This window comes from Dromaius novaehollandiae, chromosome 1 (assembly GCF_036370855.1).
Source record: "Dromaius novaehollandiae isolate bDroNov1 chromosome 1, bDroNov1.hap1, whole genome shotgun sequence".
In the NCBI taxonomy this organism is placed as follows: domain Eukaryota; kingdom Metazoa; phylum Chordata; class Aves; order Casuariiformes; family Dromaiidae; genus Dromaius; species Dromaius novaehollandiae.
The window spans coordinates 9,601,552-9,621,956 of record NC_088098.1 but is presented as its reverse complement, the minus strand read 5'-3'; the positions used below and the strand labels follow the sequence as shown (position 1 = coordinate 9,621,956).

The window sequence follows — 20,405 nt, the reverse complement described above, 5'->3', positions numbered from 1 at the left end:
ATGTTAAACCTACTGCCTCCACCTCTTACGAAATGAGGCAGGAAAAGTCATCTTTAGAGGGGTCAGAGTAAAGAGGCCAGACTGCCCAATACCACCGCCATTAAAAAAACGTTCAAACTGCACGCATAAGGCATTACAAATACAGAATGCATTAAAATCTATACAAAATGTAAGGAATATAGGGAATTTTTTCATGGAAATGAGAAGGAGGCTGGGTAGGGGATTTGCTAGTATGGAAAGAGCCTCTTCTGTGTCCTCCCTTTTTTCATCCTGGATGTATGACTTGTGTAAAAGTAAAGCAGTATTGAGAAGAATGAACGTTTCTTAATAATAAATCTCAAGAAAGTGCTATAAAGGCTTCTCTATTGCCTGACTTTTTTCCTCTCATTTCCCTTTTGTGGTTCTCATTGATGTCATCTTAATAGATTAATGATTCACAAACTGTAGATAATCATCCATCTACTCAGCATCTGTGCAGGCTGAGGCCAGCTTCAAAACATTTCTGTTTTCAACATCCTTGCTGCATTTGTATCCCGTTACTTCTTGACTATGTGGAAAAAGAAAACTCTTTATTTCTCTTCTCTCTGTACCAAGCTTTTTATTTGAAGATTCCTTCTAGACATTTCTTCTTTATGCTAAGCAAGGCCAGTTCTCTCAATAAATTTGGTAAAATAAAAGGGAGATTTAGAAGTGCAAAATCAGTCACTGTTATACCAATCACCAGTGAGATACACATCTCTACAATTTCTAAATAAGCAGAGCATTCACAATAAATAGGATGAAAAGTTGGTTTCCGGGTTTGTTAAATCCTAGTTCCCTTTCTTCATATTGAGTGGTTTATTAATAGATTGTTTCCATCGTCTTTATAGTTGGTTACTTCTGAACCAAATATCCTACATTCTTGTTATCCATCTGTTCACAGGATGAGAAAACAAAGTTGCCAATTTGCTAAAGTCTTATATCTGGAGGAAGGCAGATTTGTAGTATCTTTTATTGAGCCAGCTGTTATAACTGGAAATAAAGACAAGGTGGACTCTGAGATCCCTCTGTGAGATATCATTACAGAGCTTCTTGGCTCTTATTTCTAAAAATTGTAATACAGAGTGAAATTTCTAGGAATGTCTAGACACTCCGAGGCAAGGAACAGAGCTGCTGTAATACCTTTTTTCCTTATGACTAACTACAAGCCATGAGCTCAGCTGTATCATGAATTCTTATTTTTTTTAGGGGAAGAATCTCACAGAGTCTCACATACTGGTAGTGCTTCTATTCAAAGACTTTCACGTGAACAAAATGTATAGACATCCATTTTTCTACCTGATCTCTCAGGGGAAACTCACATTTACCAGTCTTCTTTCTGGCTACTAGTTACAAAGCCGTGTTTTACTTCTATTTATTTATTTTTGAGAATGCTGTCAGATCCAACTTTGAGGGAACTGTACATGAGAAGTATCCTAGCATTCACTGGATTGAATCTGATTACCCATGTCAGTAAGGTCATTACTTGCATCCCAGTAAAAATGCATGTGATCATTAACAAAACAAAGGAACAAGAACTGGTGAATGGCTCTTTTGCTTAACAGAATCCCCTACAAAGATCCTATGAACTTCAGCTGCAAAATATGCACGTAGAAATGGAGTTTAAACTAGCCTGCAGCTGTTTCAGCAAACATAGGTAACTAGATAACAACATCTGAGAGTACACCTTAATGAAGGGAGCCTTCTTATCTTTCTAGTCAATAATAATTCAGTGTGGCAGATAAAAAATAATATCTTTTGATGCTAAGTGTACTAAACAAGTAGAAGTTTAGAGAATATGAAATGGAAGAGGAAATGTGCCTCTTGGGAAGAACATCCTGAAAAATCCACAAATGTTGAAGTGCCCTCCCACTGTCGAAAATTAAGAAAAAAAAAAAACCACATAGGAGAGATTTTACTTTTCTCAGGTCTTCTTCCAGGCCTACTTGTTTGTGAAAAGTTCTCATGTGCTAAAGAATCCCGTGAGTGGATAGAATGCGAATGGTATAGCTTTGCCCATTAGAGCCTTTGAGGGGAAAAAAAGGTGTCTTAAATAATCTAGCAGACTCTGGTTAATAAGTTTTCCAAAGAAAAAAGTTTACGGAGAAAATGTGAATGAGACATTCCTAGTGAACAGAGACTAACTAGTGTGGCGATTACTGCTTTATGAATGTAAGTGTGTAGGCCTAAATCTAGGCTGGATATTATGATATCTTGATTAGTTTAGGAACATGAAGCTGTGATCCTAAACAGCTGGGGAGAAGGAAAGCAGAAGGTTTTCCTGTTGATCTGAGTACATCATACAGATTTGCAGAAGAGGAATGCCATTGCCCCAGGTTATCTTTGACTCAGAGAGAGATAGGATGACAAAAGTGAAAATCATGGTAGATGTATTAGCAGAAGAAAACTACTGATTGATCAACCAAAGGGACAGGAACAAGGTGATGTGTTATAATCCTACCGCCTATCAGAACAGGGCCGATGGAACTGGAAGCAGACTGCCTGGCTCTTCTGTTGGATTGTGCCCTCCTTGAGTTTGGTAGGCAGAGCCATCACAGAATACGAAAGCATATTATGCTCATCATCTTTGTACTACTCCTCCCAGTAATGTCAACTCCTTTAGCTCAGATCAGATTGTTTTCTGCTGAAGCTGGATGATTCTGGCCTGGATGGTGGTTGGTGGTAAAAGACTGCATTCCCATTAGTCTCTGTAGGGTTGGGAAAGAGAATGGGTATAGCAAAGCTCCTCAAGTATGTTTTCTTTAAAATGCTGACATATTGGCACTTTTGTGTATTCTCCATGTAAAACATTTTTAGTTGAACTTACATGGCTGCATTGCCCTACTATATGAGTTACTGTAGTCTTTTAATGTGAAATAGGAATGAAATAATTACAAAGTAGAACTTGAATGGCTAATGAAGTACTTGGTAAATTTGGTGAACTAAATTTTTCAGTTCAGCTAACCTGTGCTAGAAACAGGAACCCAGAAAGTCAAACTGAGAAGCCTACTCCAGGGCTGCTATTAGTATATAGCTATAATTGAAATAAATCTTCACTATGGGTACTGCTCAATGAGCTCTGGAGAACTAGCAGACTGGTGTTCTGTGGAGGAAGAACTATGCTGATGAAAAATAGGGATGATAATATTTCTTGCCTATATTGCAGTATTTTCTGGATCAGATTTTGTCGAAAGCTAAATACACGGAATAAAACTAGTACTAGCAAACATTTATGTTGCAACATCTCAGTCCTACCCATGCTTTAGATTATTAAGTGTTTTCCAAATAAACGGAATGAGTATGATCATGTTGCAATGTCCTTTCCAAACCTGCAGATGAGGAGCAGTCTGAAATGCCGCATATGCTATGCAGTTCCCACTGGCCTCACGCAGCTCAGCTGGAGATGATAACCTGCGACCAATTCCCCAGTGCTTACATGTCAGTTTGCTTACTTAAATTATTACTTTGACTTCTTGAGTACACCCTATCAGATGAAAATCTACATGTGTACCTTTTAGTAAAGTGTAAATTGTTTAAGAGAAAGGATTACTGCATCTTTAATACTGCCACTAATTGTAAAACTGACACTTCATATTAGCGTAGGTTGTTTTAGACCTACTTTGCAATCCAGCAATCAAAATCACTTTACATCCACTGTACTGTGATGATGATATTCTTATAATTTCATTTTAAAATGCTTTTGGTTTCACTGTCAGTTTTTATAGCTAGCAAAACCATTTTGTCATAGGAGTAACTCTGCAGTGATGAACAATGCAAAATTATTTGACATCGGTCTATTAAATTGTCCTCTTTCCTTGATATTTATTATCTCTTAATGGAAAAGGGTTAATTTTATTTAGTGACATAAATTCTTAGACCTTTTCTATGTTGTTGTTTGGGGTAGCAAAATATGAAGAGAAAACAACAACCTATATTGTACAGAGAAATTACCTTCCTACAACTCAGCTGCTTGTGCAGCAGGTCAAGGACTAGTTTGACAGTAATACATAATAATTAGCAATCTCCCAGTACCCTCATATTTACTAAGTAAAGGTAGACATGTCTCAGTGATATAAGGGGTGAAGAACTGGTGAACAGAAAGGTTAAGAGCAAACTGAGTGCAGGGAATGTTTGAAACTAGAGCTTACCTTGCTGGGCTCATAGTCCCAAACCCATTGTCCATAGAGAAAAGAAAGGAATACTAAGCTACAATACTTAAGAATACTATGTATTTAATACTCTAATAGTTCTATATGTTATATTTAATATTTTGTAACTAAATAAACACACACACACACATATATATCTTCTTAAAACACTGTAAATAAAATGTGAAAATCGCTTAGGCTAGAGATGAGCAAAGATGGGAAAAACTGTTAGAAGCAAAATTTTTGTCAGGAAAATACTGATTGAAAAAATTGCAGTAACAATTATGTGAAAAATTTCCTTCAATTTTTAGGAGTGCAACTGTGTAGGCCTTCAGCCAGCAAGCATTGACCAGAAAATTCTGGCTAGCTGTGGACTATGCTGTTGGCCCCTCAGTATAATGCTATTTTAAGTCAAATTTGAACTGAATACCTGTAGTGATATTTCAGAGGAAATGCACCCTGTGAATATGTATTAAAACGCTTGTCTATGTCCCCCAGAGAAAGTTATTCATAAGGCTGCATAAGAAAATGCCCTTATTTTGTGAAGGCTAATAATGCATTATGCTAATACATATGCTATGTACATGTTTCACAGCTGCTGGTGGACTTTATTTTTTGGTTCTTTTCCAATTTGTCTAACTATTTGGCAGCATAGAAAATGACAGTGCATACTACAGCTGATGAGTCTGAAAAGAATGAGAAAATTCATGATACCACGGTCAGGAGAAAAAGCAACACTGGAGATTTTGAAAGCATGAATCTTTGTCTTTCTAGTAAAAGGTGGAACTATAGTCATCCAGATTTCATTTTTAACAAGAACTTATCACTAATTTATCTTATTCTTCCTACTGGCATTTCTGTGTCACATCACCGGTCTTGGACGACCGCAGTGACTGAAGGACACGGGGAGGGATGATAAATATATCCTAATCGCTGTAAAGAAACATTTCATTTTACTGTTTTCTTTAGAGGAAAATAAAACAGAATTTCTGTTACACATTTTATAATAAAAGAAATATTTTAGCATTATGATTCCCAACAGATGTATGTGCCATGCTTGATTGATGTCTGTCTACACGGGTTCTGAGCAGTTTGTTATAAACTGTGTTTTCACAATGAGCAGTGTTCAGTGTAAAATATACGTAAAAAGAGGATAGGGAGAACTTATTCAAGCAAAAATGTTAAATTCAAGAGGATGAGTTCTGTCAATGACAACTTTTGGAGCTGCAGTTACCGCTACAACTGCTGCATACTGACTTCTACAGTTTTTTTTCCTTCACATAGGATTTCTGGTCCTATGTACTACATGCTACCTCCTATACCTAACTTCCATAGCTACCAAAAGAGTCACACTTTCACTTAGACTCCTAAGTGTTTTCATAGGGAGAAAGGATATGCCTTTAAGACAATTAAAATTTATAGTTAGAGGAGAAAAAGGAAAAAAAAACCCAGTTATTTGAGAAGGTTTTTTCATCCATTTCTGAATGTGCTCCAAAAAATTACAGCAGAACGATGGGTAAATTCTCTTTACTGAGGAAAAGTGAGTAAAAAACAAACAAACAAACAAAAGGCAGAGGGAAGGAGCTACCTAGCTGCAGAAAGGAAAGAGAAAGAAAGAAGAAAACAATTCCCTTCTTTTAAAATTTAGGTAGATATTTTGGGTGATATGATCCACTAGTCTTTGGAAATTGTGAGATTTTAAAGCACACTTTCTGCTACCTTTTGGCCATCTGGACCTATTGATAGCAGCTGACAGGTGACAACTCTAGCAGGTGACATCTAACAGGTAAGAGCTGACAGGTGACAGCATGAGACAACTCTGCAGGGAGCTACGGCTTACAAAGCACAGTTGCACCCCACTTTTGTACCAACGCATCGTTTGATTTGTCTCAAAGCTGCACCGGGAGAACTATTTCTGAAAAACCGCCTTCAGCACATAAGCAGTAATCCTTAGAATTCATATACGGTCATTAAAAATTGAAATCTCCCTATCACGCAGGGTCATGCAAGTCCTTCTTATGCCTAAGGTGGAAAAACTTTTCTGTAGCATAAAAAAGATCCTCTTTTGTGGTGACTTCATGCTTGGAGCCTCTCTCTTGCTATCTTTAGTTAGGAACGAGTATATCCAGCGGCTAGAGCAAAAGCTTGTGAATCAGGTCCTGATCATTTTGCTGGCTCTGCTTCCAGTCATGTCACTGAACTCGTGCTCCTCACACAAGGACGCTGTATGGCACAACGTACTCACCTCCTTGGTGGGGGAGCAGGAGGCTTTGATAAAGCCCTTGTGAGCACTGACTGCCGTGCCATCCTCTGATGAAAGGGTCTGTAGAAATTCAGAGCTATAGTAGTACTAACATGAACTGTTTAATAACAAAGTCTGACTGTGAAAGAAACAATCTAACACTATCTCTTTTCTTTTTGAGTGTTTCCAGGTCAGGATTGTTCACTTCTTTGCCTTATCTTTAGAAGATGAACTCCTCCTTTTCAGGTCTTGCCAGGAGATAAGGCAAAACCGCTCTGTGATAAGAAGTACTTTAAAAAAAAAACAAAGTAGCTGAACTTTTTCTGTGCACTTTCAGGGTATGTCTGCAGTGAAGATAACCAACCCGACACAGCCATATGTTGGGAAATGAAGTTTGTGTTATTTTAAAACTCTCCCTCCCATATACCCAATTCAGATGACAATTTCTTGACTCACTAATAGGTTTCCTGCTTGTTTCTCTCACTTTGGGTAATGTTAGTGGTATGTGGAGAAAAAAAGCAATCAAAGGCTTGATGAATTCAATTTGCTAAAATGTGTGCTGATGGCATCCACGAAACAAAAGTGTCAGGGAGAACAACGATGTTTGGTGACAGTTATTTATGACCAAGGGATGTGGATGAATGCAGAAGAGATCTGGCTGGGAAGTGTGGATGTAATCAAGGCTTAGAGAAAACGTTTGTAGGATACCAGTGTCAGAATGGATTAAAGCTTTCGGGATTAGCTGGAACATCAGGACTTTGCTGGAAATCTGGGACGAATGGTTATTGTAATTTTGCTTTTCATCCCCCATTTTCTTGCTTTGGCCTAGGACGTTCCATGATTTTTAGTTCTTAGTTTGGCTAGGTATAGATCTGTGTACAATTTCCAGTTGCCTCTTGGACAAACCTCACAAGTAATTAAAACATTTAAACACTTGTTTTAGCATAATTTCGACCTATGAATTTTGAGCTCTTTCCCTGGCCTAGCATATGCTACTGAACACAGTAGATTATTATCAGTAAGAGACTGGAGAACATGTTGATCAAGGAAGTAACCAGAAAACTTGTAGAAAGAACCTATAAATAATCATGAATCACTCAATTTTTTTAGTGAATGGAAGGTTCCTGTCTGGTGTAGTGTATCTTCTTCTGGCGTGCATGCCAATCTTTGTACTTGACATCAGATCTATATTCGCACAAAGTCATATGAAGGTCAAACATGAATTCAGCCTGTTTGCTTCATTACTATTTACGGAAATTCTACAAATATGGAATTCTTCATACTGGGGATCAAGATCAAAGATGTCATAGCATATATAAAACTATTTCTTAATTGTCTTTTTAAGGTATTTATTTCAATGTAGAATGTCTGTAATCTGCACTTTTCCACTCTTGTCTTGGTGCCTTTAACCACAAGAGACTGTTCTCTCTCTACTGAATGGAAAGTGCAGAGTTTTGCTAAAATATTTCACTTCTTATAGAAACTGCCCATATGGGAAGCAATTATTTGCAAAGAGCTTCCCTTTCCTTAAAGCAGTACATGAAGTCAAGTGTGTTTTCAGCAGAGATGCTGAATTAGATAAAAAAAAAATCTTGATAATTATGGGATGGTTTCTTTCTCCTTTAATTTCTCTTTATAGTCCCAGAAGACAGCACTTTGGAAAATGTCAGTTCTGGAAAATCTTTTTATTTATTTGTCATTCTAGCCATTAATACACCAAATAGAGAAAGAGAACCCTAAGAGCAAGAGCAAGAGCAAGATAAAGAGAAAGAAGGGGAAAGAAGAGAGATGTTTGAAAATTATTTCCAAACTTTACTCAAATCTAGCCCTAATTCTTTCAAAGCTATTTGGCCTGTTCCACACTGTATCCTGATCCACATTTCAAACAGTTTCAAAGTTTCAGAACTGATCATCTTTGCTAGTACATTCTGTAAAAACATTATTTGGGGAACCTTGTCCAATCAAGAATAATTTCTGGAGCAGAGAAAAACATTGCATTAGTATATAATCTTTATTGTATTAAAATAGCAGCTAGCATGAGCTATGTGGTGTTTCTAAGTACACTGGCAGGCTCAGTTCTTACCCTAAATTGCTTATATTTGAAGATCAGGTGCTTTTAAGGGAGGATGAATGTAAATTCTCAGTTCCATATTTAAGGGGAAGATCCTTGGTATTGGTGAAAAACCTCAGCAAGTTATTTAAGTACTTAAATATAAACCTGGGAACTTAGTTTCAGGCATCTATTAAAGAAAAAAAAAAGAAGAACGGTTTGGACTATGAAAAGTGAGTTTAAATGTGAGAATCTTTACTGAATCTCTTGAAGGTACAACTCAAAATTACCTTGCTGTGCTATGCTATGTAAGCAAAGGTTTGAAAATACCGGATGACACAGGAGTGTAGTACTACTTGTGTACTCTGATATGTCCCAAATATCAGGGATGGCAGTGATCCTGCACAAGTCAGCTGATATTTTCTATCACACCTTTGTACGCAGAATTTTTCCCCAGAATACTGTGGGGTTATCACAGCTTTCTTAAGGGCCATGATTGCAGAGAATATCATATCCAGGGAGTGATAGAGATGGATGCGATCAGATTAGGATTTTCTATGCATTTTTACCAAGTCACTGCTCCACTGCATGTTTTTCAGGCCCACTTTTTTCATAATGCAATAAATCTATATCAATCAAACTCTACTGCCTCTACATCTTATTTATTCATTTTCTTTTTTCCCTAAGTGGCACAGCATAAGTCATTCTATGGAAAATGCATTTGAAAATCCATAGCTGTATGGATCAGTCCAGAAAAGTGTTCCATATGGAGAGATTAACAGAGAAGAAAGTGTTTTTTAGGAAAAATAGAGTCAGCAGTCTAGGGTGAGCCATTGCTAGACTGGAGCAAATGCTTACTGGTATCAACAGTGGCTGGAAAGGGAGAAACATGAAAGGCTCTGAAGACATGAACTGGATTCATTGCCAAAAGGTAGCTGATAGAAGAACATCAGGAAAGGGAGCTAATGTGGCAAGGTGGGCTGTGGAAAAAATGGCCTTAGCAGAGGTAATTTGAACCTCTTGGAGGAACAGGGAGGAGAATGGCTCAGATGGGCAGGAGCTGTCAAAAAAGAGTTCCACTACATGGAGGAGGGTGACAGAAGATGGTGGCATTGGCCACAGTGACAAAGAAAAGAGGAATCTGAGAAGCAGTTTAGAGACCATGAGATGATGCAAAATGAACCCTGGTGTTTCTTCAGCGTGGCTGACGTGCTGGGGACAGGGAATCCCAAAGCCAAACAGGAGGTGTCAATGCTGCAACTAAAGCATGAAGGCTAAGGCACTAAGGAATAGCTGCACTGACCCAAGGTTTGGGACAAGAACATATTTCCTTCAGACGAAACTGGAGAATTGGAGAAAAGTGTCCCTTCCAGATCATGGAAGTTTAGGTTTATCTCTATGTCTAATATGAATGGGCTAATCAGAATTAGCAGTAAGGAAATATTTTCTGTCTAATTTATGAAGTATTTTGACTTATAGAATAAAGAAATTTATAAAACGAAATGAAAGGTGATATGTGAATGTAATAACTGCTATGAAAAAGCTCTTAATAAAAAATAAACTATTTTGAAATTCTGATCTCAGTAAGCATGAAACTCCAGATGATTTAAAATACAACACTTTTAGCTAAAATGTTCATTATAATAAGGAGTAAATGAGTTTAATCCATTTTACCCTTGCTAAGGAAATATGTGGAATACTCCTTAAAAACATGAAAAATAAAATTAAGACAGGAATCTTGATAGCCCAGTAGTGTTTTGTATAGCTCTTCAAATAGTACTTGCTAGTAGTATAGGTTTTTTTCAGTCACTGAGGTCAATGTCATAACATGTCAAAGTAATTTTTATAAAACCAAATAAATCTAGAATATCTTTTATAAACCTCACTTTAAAGTGAAATTAAGTGGAACAATTTCATATTAAATTCATATCCTCTTGTTAGTTGACTATGAAGAAGCACAGCAAAATATATTGCGAAATTTACTGTTCTTCACTAAGGATTTAAGAGTCAAAATGAGGAGAGGGGCAATATCAGGAAACAAAACTGTGAAAGACAAACTTTAAAATCTAGGCAAGGTCTAGGAAAATGTATTAAGAGTAGAATTTTGAATAATTTATAATGGCCTATATTAACTGGGTTCATAGCTGGCTTGCTTTAAATTACAAAAGATAATTATGGAAAATTATGTCAGCTGTGACACATTCATAGGCAAAAGCTTAAAATATTAAATGCTCAGCAGGGTGAACAGGGCTTTCACTTACGCCTACTTTCATAAATAGCTCTTGATTTCTCATACAGCTCATATGGGTCAGGTTTTCGTGGATCAAAGGCCTCTGTTGAATCAGGAAATGAACTCCTGTGAAGGGTGGGTGGATAGGGAATATTCTGTGGTATAGCTGGAGCAGACAAACTTGTTTGAGGGCTGCCTTGATTCTCCCATCTTTCCATCATCTGGAATAAAAACATACAGAGAATATAGATGAAGCTTTGCAAAAACTCTGACTATCACAATCACACCAAAGACAGTGATTTCAGTTAAAGGCAAATAGGTATTTTGTAAAAATTGTCAAATCCCTCTGATGTCTTTTGAGATGAAAGTTGTGTGTGTTGTGTTGCTTTTAAAATTACTTGTTAGATTTACTTATTAACTTGTTTGTCAGGAGAAGATGTGATATTTCTCAGATAATGTGATCCCATGTGGATCAGGACCCAGTATTATACCTGAATCATGTTGAATGTCTCTTACAGAATGCTCTGAATTATTGGAAGCTATTTTGCTAAAGGCAGAATCTGTGTGACTATGAAGATATAATTATCAGATTAATCAAAATCAATATATAAGCTGAAGTACTGATGAACAAAAAAGTGCACATAGACAGTGTAGCAACTGAATGATCTTAAAGCTCTATCTTATGAAAACGCATGACAATAGCTAGTTGCAAAGGTAGAAGTAAATATATTTCTGTAACTGAAAACAAAGTTTACAGCTTCTATTGAAGAAAAAAAAAACCAAAGAGAAAATTATTACAGCAGCTACTTGAGCATCCAGTGATAATCAAATGTTAAGTGATAAAATATAGAACATAGTGAGAGAAAAGTGGGCATTAATCTATTTATTGATACAGTCTTTTCCACTTATGGTTTCTTTCTTACATCAAATATTACATCTCAGTCATCCAACCAAACACCCAAGCACAGGATAAGCTTTTCAACTCTTCCAGACCATTTAGGGAAGCAAAAAGTACACAATGATGTATCATCTATGCATCAAAGACACCTCAATCCATCTCTCCCCCAAGACCATCTTTACTGGCCTCACATCAACTCAGAGGGAAGAAAGTATGATACACTATATAAATGAAAGAAGACTTGGGGATCTGCATTTCTCTTTACAAAGGAGTTGGTTACTAATATTAATTGCATTAGCAATTAGCAATTGCATAAACAAAACACAAATATTTATTCCAGGAAATGAGTATTTGCTTTATCCTCTGACCCCTCCTAAAGCAAACAGCTGTAAAGCCTCCAGACTTGTATGTTCTCTGTGTGACCAACCAACAAAACCCTACAGCGGAAGAGGCTCAGAGGAGATGGGCAAGGGCGAGGTGCCCAGGAAGCTCAGGAATAATGTAGTATGTGAACCACAGCTGTTGCACAGAGAACTGACTTTATCTCAACACAAAGGGGACCAGAGGGTGACCTTTGTTTTAGATAAGCAGCTGTATCTGTTGAGTGGATCAACTGCTGTTAATGTTTCTTCCTGAGTTTATCAAAGGCATGTGAACGTCTCCCTGAGTTAGCCAGACAAGCATGGGGGAAGTGTATACGTGGCTCAGCCCAACACAGAGTATAAAATCTCAACAACTAACAAAAGAATTTTGAAGAGAACAACAGGCTTGAGCTTGCTTCAACCCATGTATTCCTTCCCGGTGACTGGGAATGCCCACGTTGTAACAGTGAGCATATTACAGAGAGCGGTAATGAGAATCACTTTGGTATTGTGATTGAACTGTATATTGCAATTGCTGTATTTTGCTAAGTGTATGCACTTGTATTGTGATTTCAGTATATTGCTATATCTCTGCTAAACTCTGCTAAATCAAAAATCCCATGTAACGTTAAATACCTTCAAAGTAAACTTTCATATTAAACATTACACTGTCTGTGTGTGGAATATCTAAAAGAACCTGGTCAAAGAGTACTGGACTCTGACACTCTAGCTTAATCCAATAATTAGTTAATTCCATAAAATATTACTCTCAGAAACAAACTGAAATCTAATGCAACACCACCTAATTCTAGTGTTGTATCAGCAGTGCCTTATCAAAGATGATTGCAGCTTTACAGTAAGTTTGCTCTACGAATTCTTTGATGATTATCCTTTCTCTGTACCTCTTCCATTTCTGAATGTGTTTAGCTCAGCAGGTAGGCTTTGCTTTGTATTCTGGTGATCAATAGCAGCATGCCTTTTCACCCCAAGTATGTGTGGAATACAGATGTTTTAGAGTCCTTCTGGTGAACATGTCCATTAACTATCACTCTGCATGTCCCAAATAATCTGAGACTGTTAGCTTCATACTTTAAGATAAACAAAATCAGGATATTGGCCATTAGCTAGTTGCTGTCTACTTTACACAGAATAGTGTTATACTTCAAGCTATGCTAATTGTCAGAATTTTTACTGTGAGTAGTGCTAGTTCATTAGAAACTATGAAGAAAAGACAGATCTGGGTGTCTCAGTCAATCACAGTATGCATCAGGTATGAGAAAAGGAAGTTGAGAAAAAGAAGTATTAATGCTGTGAAGTGTTAATGATGAGGATCTGGAATAGCATATTCAACTGTGGCCAGCGTTGTTCAAGAAAGTCACATATATGATGTGTCAAGTATAGAAGATAGCTACTAGGATGTAATAGAAGAGGATGCTATAGGTATGTATATCCTGTGCAATAAAGTGCCCTGTGGAGATACCTGAGCTCTCAATGAACTAGCCTAGATACCCTTTACAGCAAGGTAAATTTCTCATCTTTGTTGGATAAATTAGCCTATGTGACAAGCCACATGAAAATCTCAATAATACTTGTGGTAATGCTTCTAGCTCTAAAGGAATTACCTCAGGTACATATATATATATATATATATATATATATGGTAAATCATTGCATCATGAATGTGTAAATTCAAAGGGTTCCTGGGAAAAACCTGAATATGGCCACTATGTCTAAGCAGGAAAGGAGAACTGGGGTCAAGACAAGTTCCTTATGATCAGGGAAAATAACAATCACTGGAGAACTAAGTTTAGGTTTTGCCTTCAGCGAAAATTCTAAAAAAGAATAGAAGTCAGTAAAACCAAACTATCTACCTTAACAGTATGAAGCAGAAAGATACGTGGGGCCCTGTCTATCTAGAAGCAAATACGTTTCCTAATTTCTTGGAGAGTAGCAGAGAAATCGAATGCTTACCTCTTTCAAAGCTGAATAGTGAAGCTGAATAAAATTAGACCATTTAAAGAAGGTTTTGAAAAGAGAAGGGAAAATTCTTGTCCTTCCTTGTGGAAGGACAAGAAATTGGAGATCAATTGCTCAAGCCCTGCTGAGTACCATATGCTTAATTCTTGCATGCTGGTTAGCTCTAAATCTTGTTCTTACCTGTGGGGAATACTGTTAACATAAACAGTTACATAAACAAAGGGGAAATATATCTCCTAAACCCATACCCATTAGTTAAATATTTATGCAGCATTTTGGAATGGAAGGTACCATAATGCTAGGTCACAGATAAAGACACTCTTGGAAATCAGGAAGAATGATATTGAATGAAGTGCATCAAATCTAAGTTGGGTAAAGAAGGTTTGATAACATTGCTCAAGCTCAGTTTGCACTGATTATATTATATTGATTATATAATATAGAAATATAATATATATATTTCTACATATGTACACTATATATGTAGAAATCACATTAAGTTTCTGGAAGCCCAAATTAGTAGGGGATGCTGAGCACACCAAGACACAGAGTGCTCCATCCCTGAGCTTCTCCCTCACGGAGTGGAGCTCCTCTCTTCTTGTCTTCCAGTCAACGTGGTTCCCTTTTTGCTCTAAAGGAGAACAGTGTGTGCTTCTCCCCTATGTGGCCAGTGAGGCAAGGGGCCGTGGTGGTGCCTTCCAGTACTCACCCAAGCAGAAAAGGAATCTGGTTTTGGGCCATCGGCAGTGTTTCTTTCCTGTCACGCACATGCGGTGCTGTGCTGTGGTGTTAGGCAGGCTTGCTACACCTCCTGGTGCTGGCCTTATCGCTTCAGACTGGCTGCAGATTGGCTGCTGGTAGTGTGTCGATGGCACTGAGTTTCAATCTCTTATTCACATCAAGAGTACTAGAAATTCTGCCTCATTATTTCTCTAAATAAAGGACTGACAGAGAGAGGAATGCACACTAACTTAACCTGGTTCATCATTTGTCCACTGTCATGTTGAGACCACTCAGACCCGCAGAATAGTCTAGTTGTGCGTGGTTAGCCTGCATGCAGGTACGGCATCAACGCACTGTGGTTTTACCTTCTTCTGTGAGCACTGGTTTGCTTAAAGTCCTTAGACTATGGTATGAAGAACTGTGTCATTCAGAACAGTTGTTTCTCTAGATTCTGATTACTGGCAAGTGCTACCTGATTATCAGCTAGATGTTTATATATCAAAACAGTATGGAAAATCATCAAGAACACGCTGATTTATATACAGTTGATATGTACATAAAAAAGATGAACACTAACAGTGGGAGATCTTTGGATTTGGATCTTCACCAAGTAAGTTTCAAGCTCTCTATTTCCTCATTGCAAAATAAATGCATTAACTTTTAACTGAGGGTAAAAGTTGAATTTCCCAACCAGATAGGAACCTTGAACTGGTGAGAAGAGGGTAGCCCTTAATAGACAGATTTATTTGCACAGAAGCCTACAGATGCTCTGCTATTTTGATCAATAAACAAACTTATGTCACAGTATTTACGCCAACATATTGCATCCATCCTTCAGCATTTTACACTGAAACCAGTGCAATCTAATGGAATTGAACCAACTACTTAATTAATTACTATTTGTATTTCATAGGCTACAAAAATTATTGCTGCATCTGTTAAATATGCCATGATCTAATAAGAAAGGATTTGAAGTTGTCCAAATAAACCATAAAAAGTCCCCAGATGAAAACTGGAAAGTTATAGATCCCTTAAGAAATACTGCTACTGTTATTCCTATTGCTTTTAGAAATCTCCAGGCAGAGTCAGGACCCTCTTTTCCTCTACATATCTCACATGAGAGATAGGCACTACCCTAAGGGCTTTACAATCTAAATAGACAAGCCATATTAAAAATAAAAAAAAAAGAGAACCAAAAATTATGTCTTACAGTTTTTTTTTTACACTGGGAATGTTGTCACGACTTTAAAACATGACTTAATATGGCACTGACAAAATAAATGCAATCATTACTTACAGTCTTCATAATTTCACCACAACTTCATTGCACAAAGACTAACCCCAGAAGGTATTTTTATCCAAGCTGATATCCTCAAAATAGTAATTATGATGAAGATTTCCACATATCTTCAAGACCAACTAAAATTCTAACATTGAATCAGTGTTTACTTACAATAACTGATATTCATCAGGTAATCATTTGCAGGATACTATCACTTTTCTAGCTTTGGAAGGTGTAAGCATGCTACTGTATTAATGAAATGTATCCGATAAAACATTTTTCATGGAAATAAACTCTTTTAAAACAGGACATGAGTTAATATCTTGGGGTTGAATGTCAAAATCATAGAATAGCAGAAAGGTTGGCTGGAAGGGACCTCTGTAAATTGTCTAGTCCAATCTCCCACTTGAAGTGGGACTATTTCCAACTCTAGATCTGCTAATGTAAGAATGAATAACGATCACTTTCAAGATGTTAAGCTCAATACAGTTGTAAAACAGAAAAAGTCTGTTATCCATTGCAAGGAGAAGAAATTGGCATTTCCCAACTAGACTGGCCTCACCATTGTGGTCTTCTGCTGCCTTCTCCTCCAGACCACTTGTTTATCACTCCTCATTTTTGAGCCACTGCCTTTTTGGTCCTTGCCACCCATTTTAACAGCCTGGTTTTTCCCTTCTCCAGGCCACCACGGGCACTGCAACACAGCTGTGGATCCCAGCAGCGTGGGCAGAGAGCCCAAGTTAACAGATCTGCAGAGCTTATTAGCATGGCCACCCCGATGCTGGGTCTCACCTAGAACTGGGGCACTGCTGAGAGGTGTTTCACTAGCTGGGAACGGGTGGGTTAGATGAAGGTCTATAGAAATTTGCTTTGAATGATAGTCATCATATGAACTCAGTGAGTATAATTTCAAAAGGGAACTTACAGGCTTTGGAGTTTTCCATGGAGAAAAGAAACCTGAAATAAACAAAAAATAATGTTAGCAGCTTTTTCTGATGCATAAAAGGTGGAGGCTTAGAGGAGTCTGTGTTCCCATCCTCATTCAAGTCTGAAGATATATAGACATATATGAAAATTCTATACACACAAGGGGTGAAAATACAACCCACGAGGTAGAATTTCTAAGAAAAAAATGCAAATATATATATGCCAATATATATATATATGCAAGTGGAATTATTGAGATCGTTGCCTTTCTTTACAAACAGCATGGGTTTAGGTTGAAATTAAAAGAACTAAATAAAAGGACTAAAAAAGTTGCCTTAGTGAACATCGGATAAGATACCAAATGACCTATTATTGATGTATCAAATACAGTCATAACTTTAAGAAAAAGCAGTTCAAAATATCCCCCCAAACTTAGTAATCCAAGAGAATTTTTAGAAAGAAAGCCTAGAGTAAAATAACTGTTTAATAGTAAAAAAACCCCTGTTTTATCAAAGAAAGATTAAAGGCTAATGACAGAGTTCATTTTGTAGAAACAAAAATGGGTCTTAAATTGAGACCTCTAAGAGGAAGGCTGCTCTTTCATTCAAATAAATGAATTAAGCATAGTACTAATGTAACTATTTTTTTTTCTAAGGTGAGCAAAGAAAAATAAATAAAATCACAAGAGCACTAGGGAAAGTATCTTTCTACAGATAAATCACAACAGGAATTATATCTGAGCATAGTATTTAAGGTTCCTAGAATTCTGTGATTAAGAGGTTATTTTTTTTTCTGCCATGATATCTGATTCATTTTGACTGAAAAAATATTGGAGTGAAAAAGCACTTGAGTCTTCTGCAAAGGAACACTAACTGTTTTCCAGCTCTGATGTATAAGCTGATAATGCTTTGAAACAAAAAGTATATCATGAAAAGTGATTCTGGATAGGTTTATGTTCACTGACTCTCTACTGGAGAAAAACTGCTGAATTAACAAGTAAACATTTCTTTCCATCTGCAAATTCAAGCTGGGATAACAGGCATAATGTATAGGTCTGGCTTGTACATCACCTCCAGTATTAAAGATTCTGTAATGGAAACTTGTTTAATAAATCCTTAGATGGCAGGAATTTAGCTACCTGTTTCTTACCTGCTATTATTCTGTGTAGCTAATAAGAGTGAAAGTTAAAAAACATTTTTTTTTCCCCTGAAAGCTAAATAAAAGACTAGGAACCTTCAAAGAGGTTTGCTGACAGGTATCTCAAAACAATTTGTTACACTGACTCAGTATTTGAAAAATATTGGTAGGGCTAACATTCCCTTCCCATTGGTCCTGGTGCACCTTCCAAAACTTATCAGCAAAAATTACTCCATGTCAAATCAAAATACAATTTTTCCTATTTATTTACTGTCTACCATCACTTCTCTACCTAAAAAGGTTTTACTGGACTTATCTGAAATTTTCACTATTGTGTAAAAATATAATAAATATTTATTAACCAAATAAACAATCACATATACATCAAATGAAGATTTTAAAGTTTTTTTTTAGAAATTCCAGTATTCATCCAGACAGGGAAAACTCAGGACTGAATTTAGAATGGAGGCTTTGGTACTGACCGCTATATACAAATGCCACCATCTACACTCAAAACAAATAAAAGGCAATATTTATTCACACAGCATGAAATTATGTTAAGAAAACTAACTTGTACAGGATGCCGTAGAAGTTAAAAGATCCAAAGGAAGATTTTAAAAAGGTATTGGATATTCATATGTATAAAAAGAACATTAGGATGTAAAATATATAAAGTTAGTAAACCTTGGAACTGATATTAAAATTCACTCTTCAGATTTAAACGTCCCTCACCTATGTCAAAGACCAGGCGCTAGGCTAGTAGACCAAGGTCTAGTTCCATAAAACAAACCCTATATATCTATCTTCCATGTATTTCATGGCAATTTTAATTTTTCCTTACATAATTATCTATCTCCTCACACAAAGTAACCATCCTATTTTGCAAGCTAAACAAAACTGCCCTATGAACAACGTCTGACTGTCGTAGTTATTCACCATGAGACTGATTATAGATATTTGACGTGAACCAGACATGCCCAGGATTATCGTTCAAATTTAAATACATGCTGCCATTGCTTCAAATTCAAGAATTCAAAAATAAAATGCATATTTAGCTCATTATTGGTGTAACAGAAACTTCACATGGAAAAGCATAAAAATAAAACCCAGCGTCTTTCCTGTGTAGTCTGCATGATCCTTTGTCAGTTTTCACCTTTTAATACTGTTCTGCAGAAGTACAGGACCAAATCCTGTACATGTAGAAAACTTGGAATAAAATTAGAAAATTGGAAGCTCATCTGCAGAATATATGTTAACAATGCGCCTACTCAACAGTGTTGGCCTCCTGCAGCCAGATCTGCAGCTGGCAAGGGGAAGCAATGGACTTTCACTTCGCTTCACCTCCCTTCACAATACTGCATTTTCCCTTGAGTTTCCAGGGCTGTGTCATGTCTCGTTGTGAATTTTCTTCACAAGAGATAGTGGGAGCCCTGCCTGATGAGGACAGGGGGTCATCTTGGCAGACTGGCACAAACCCAATGTTGATTTATAGGCAGGACTAAATTTCTTTTCTCCAAAGAGTACAGCTTTCAGTTTCTGAGGAGTACTAATACCGTGCTAATACTGCTTGACCTTCTAATCAACTCACATCAGGTGCCAGTGCTGGAAAAGCTCTTATTGCCTCTCCATCCCACCCCTGAATTTCTCCTTTTCCCTGCCAGGCTCCCACACCCCTATTGTCCAACTTCGTGTGGAATCATCTATAAAAACCTAAGTAGCTAAGAATATACATATATATATACACATACATATATATACACATAAATATATATATATATAAATATTAAATGCCCCCCCCACACAGAGTCACATATACTCTTGAAATCTGAAATTATAAAAGTCATCTTCTCAAGTAGACTCACCTACAAATACTTAATGAAGGCCTGTTTCTCCCACTAGTAGCTTTCTGCTCACCCACTTGCCCGACAGCCGTCCCTATTTGTAGTAGCTTCCCAGGGCAAGCTGTGGAGTCCCATTACTTTCTATCATTTTAAATAAACCTTTATTGACCCTGCTGCTATAGGCAGTAGTATATGTCTGAATTAGTCGTTGGAAAGCAGAGCAAGATTACCGACTTCTGTCAAAGAACAAACACCACCACCAAGAGACATGCTAGCAGGAAAATACTGTGGTCACTACCTACAGTATAATGTAATGTGTAACTACATAAAAACAAAATACGTGGCCTCAGATGCTTCTTCAAAGCTAGTTTTGAGAATATAATGATTTTTTTAAAGGCTGACCACTTAAACTGTACTAAGGTACAGCAGCTGGTGGCCACTACTTTTGTAGAAGTTTTAGTGTTTCATTTAAAAAATATTAAGGTAACGTATAGTAACAGCCATATGCTTTTGAAAAATTGGAGTGCATTTTCTCATAAAGCAGTGTGAAAAATTAATTTTTGACTTTTT

General features: G+C 37.0%; 1 protein-coding gene across 9 annotated transcripts in view; it reads right to left on the bottom strand.

Moving 5' to 3' along the window:
• MAGI2 (membrane associated guanylate kinase, WW and PDZ domain containing 2) overlaps positions 1-20,405 on the bottom strand; it is a 743,930-nt gene that overhangs the window by 81,065 nt on the left and 642,460 nt on the right. For 8 of the 9 annotated variants that reach the window (XM_064505113.1, XM_064505115.1, XM_064505121.1 and 5 more), the window contains 2 exons: positions 16,856-16,887; positions 10,720-10,909 (listed from right to left, as the gene is read on the bottom strand). In XM_064505113.1, coding sequence (XP_064361183.1) covers positions 10,720-10,909; positions 16,856-16,887 — 222 coding nt within the window. The remainder of the gene's footprint in view (positions 1-10,719; positions 10,910-16,855; positions 16,888-20,405) is intronic. The other variant, XM_064505117.1, reaches the window with a different exon arrangement.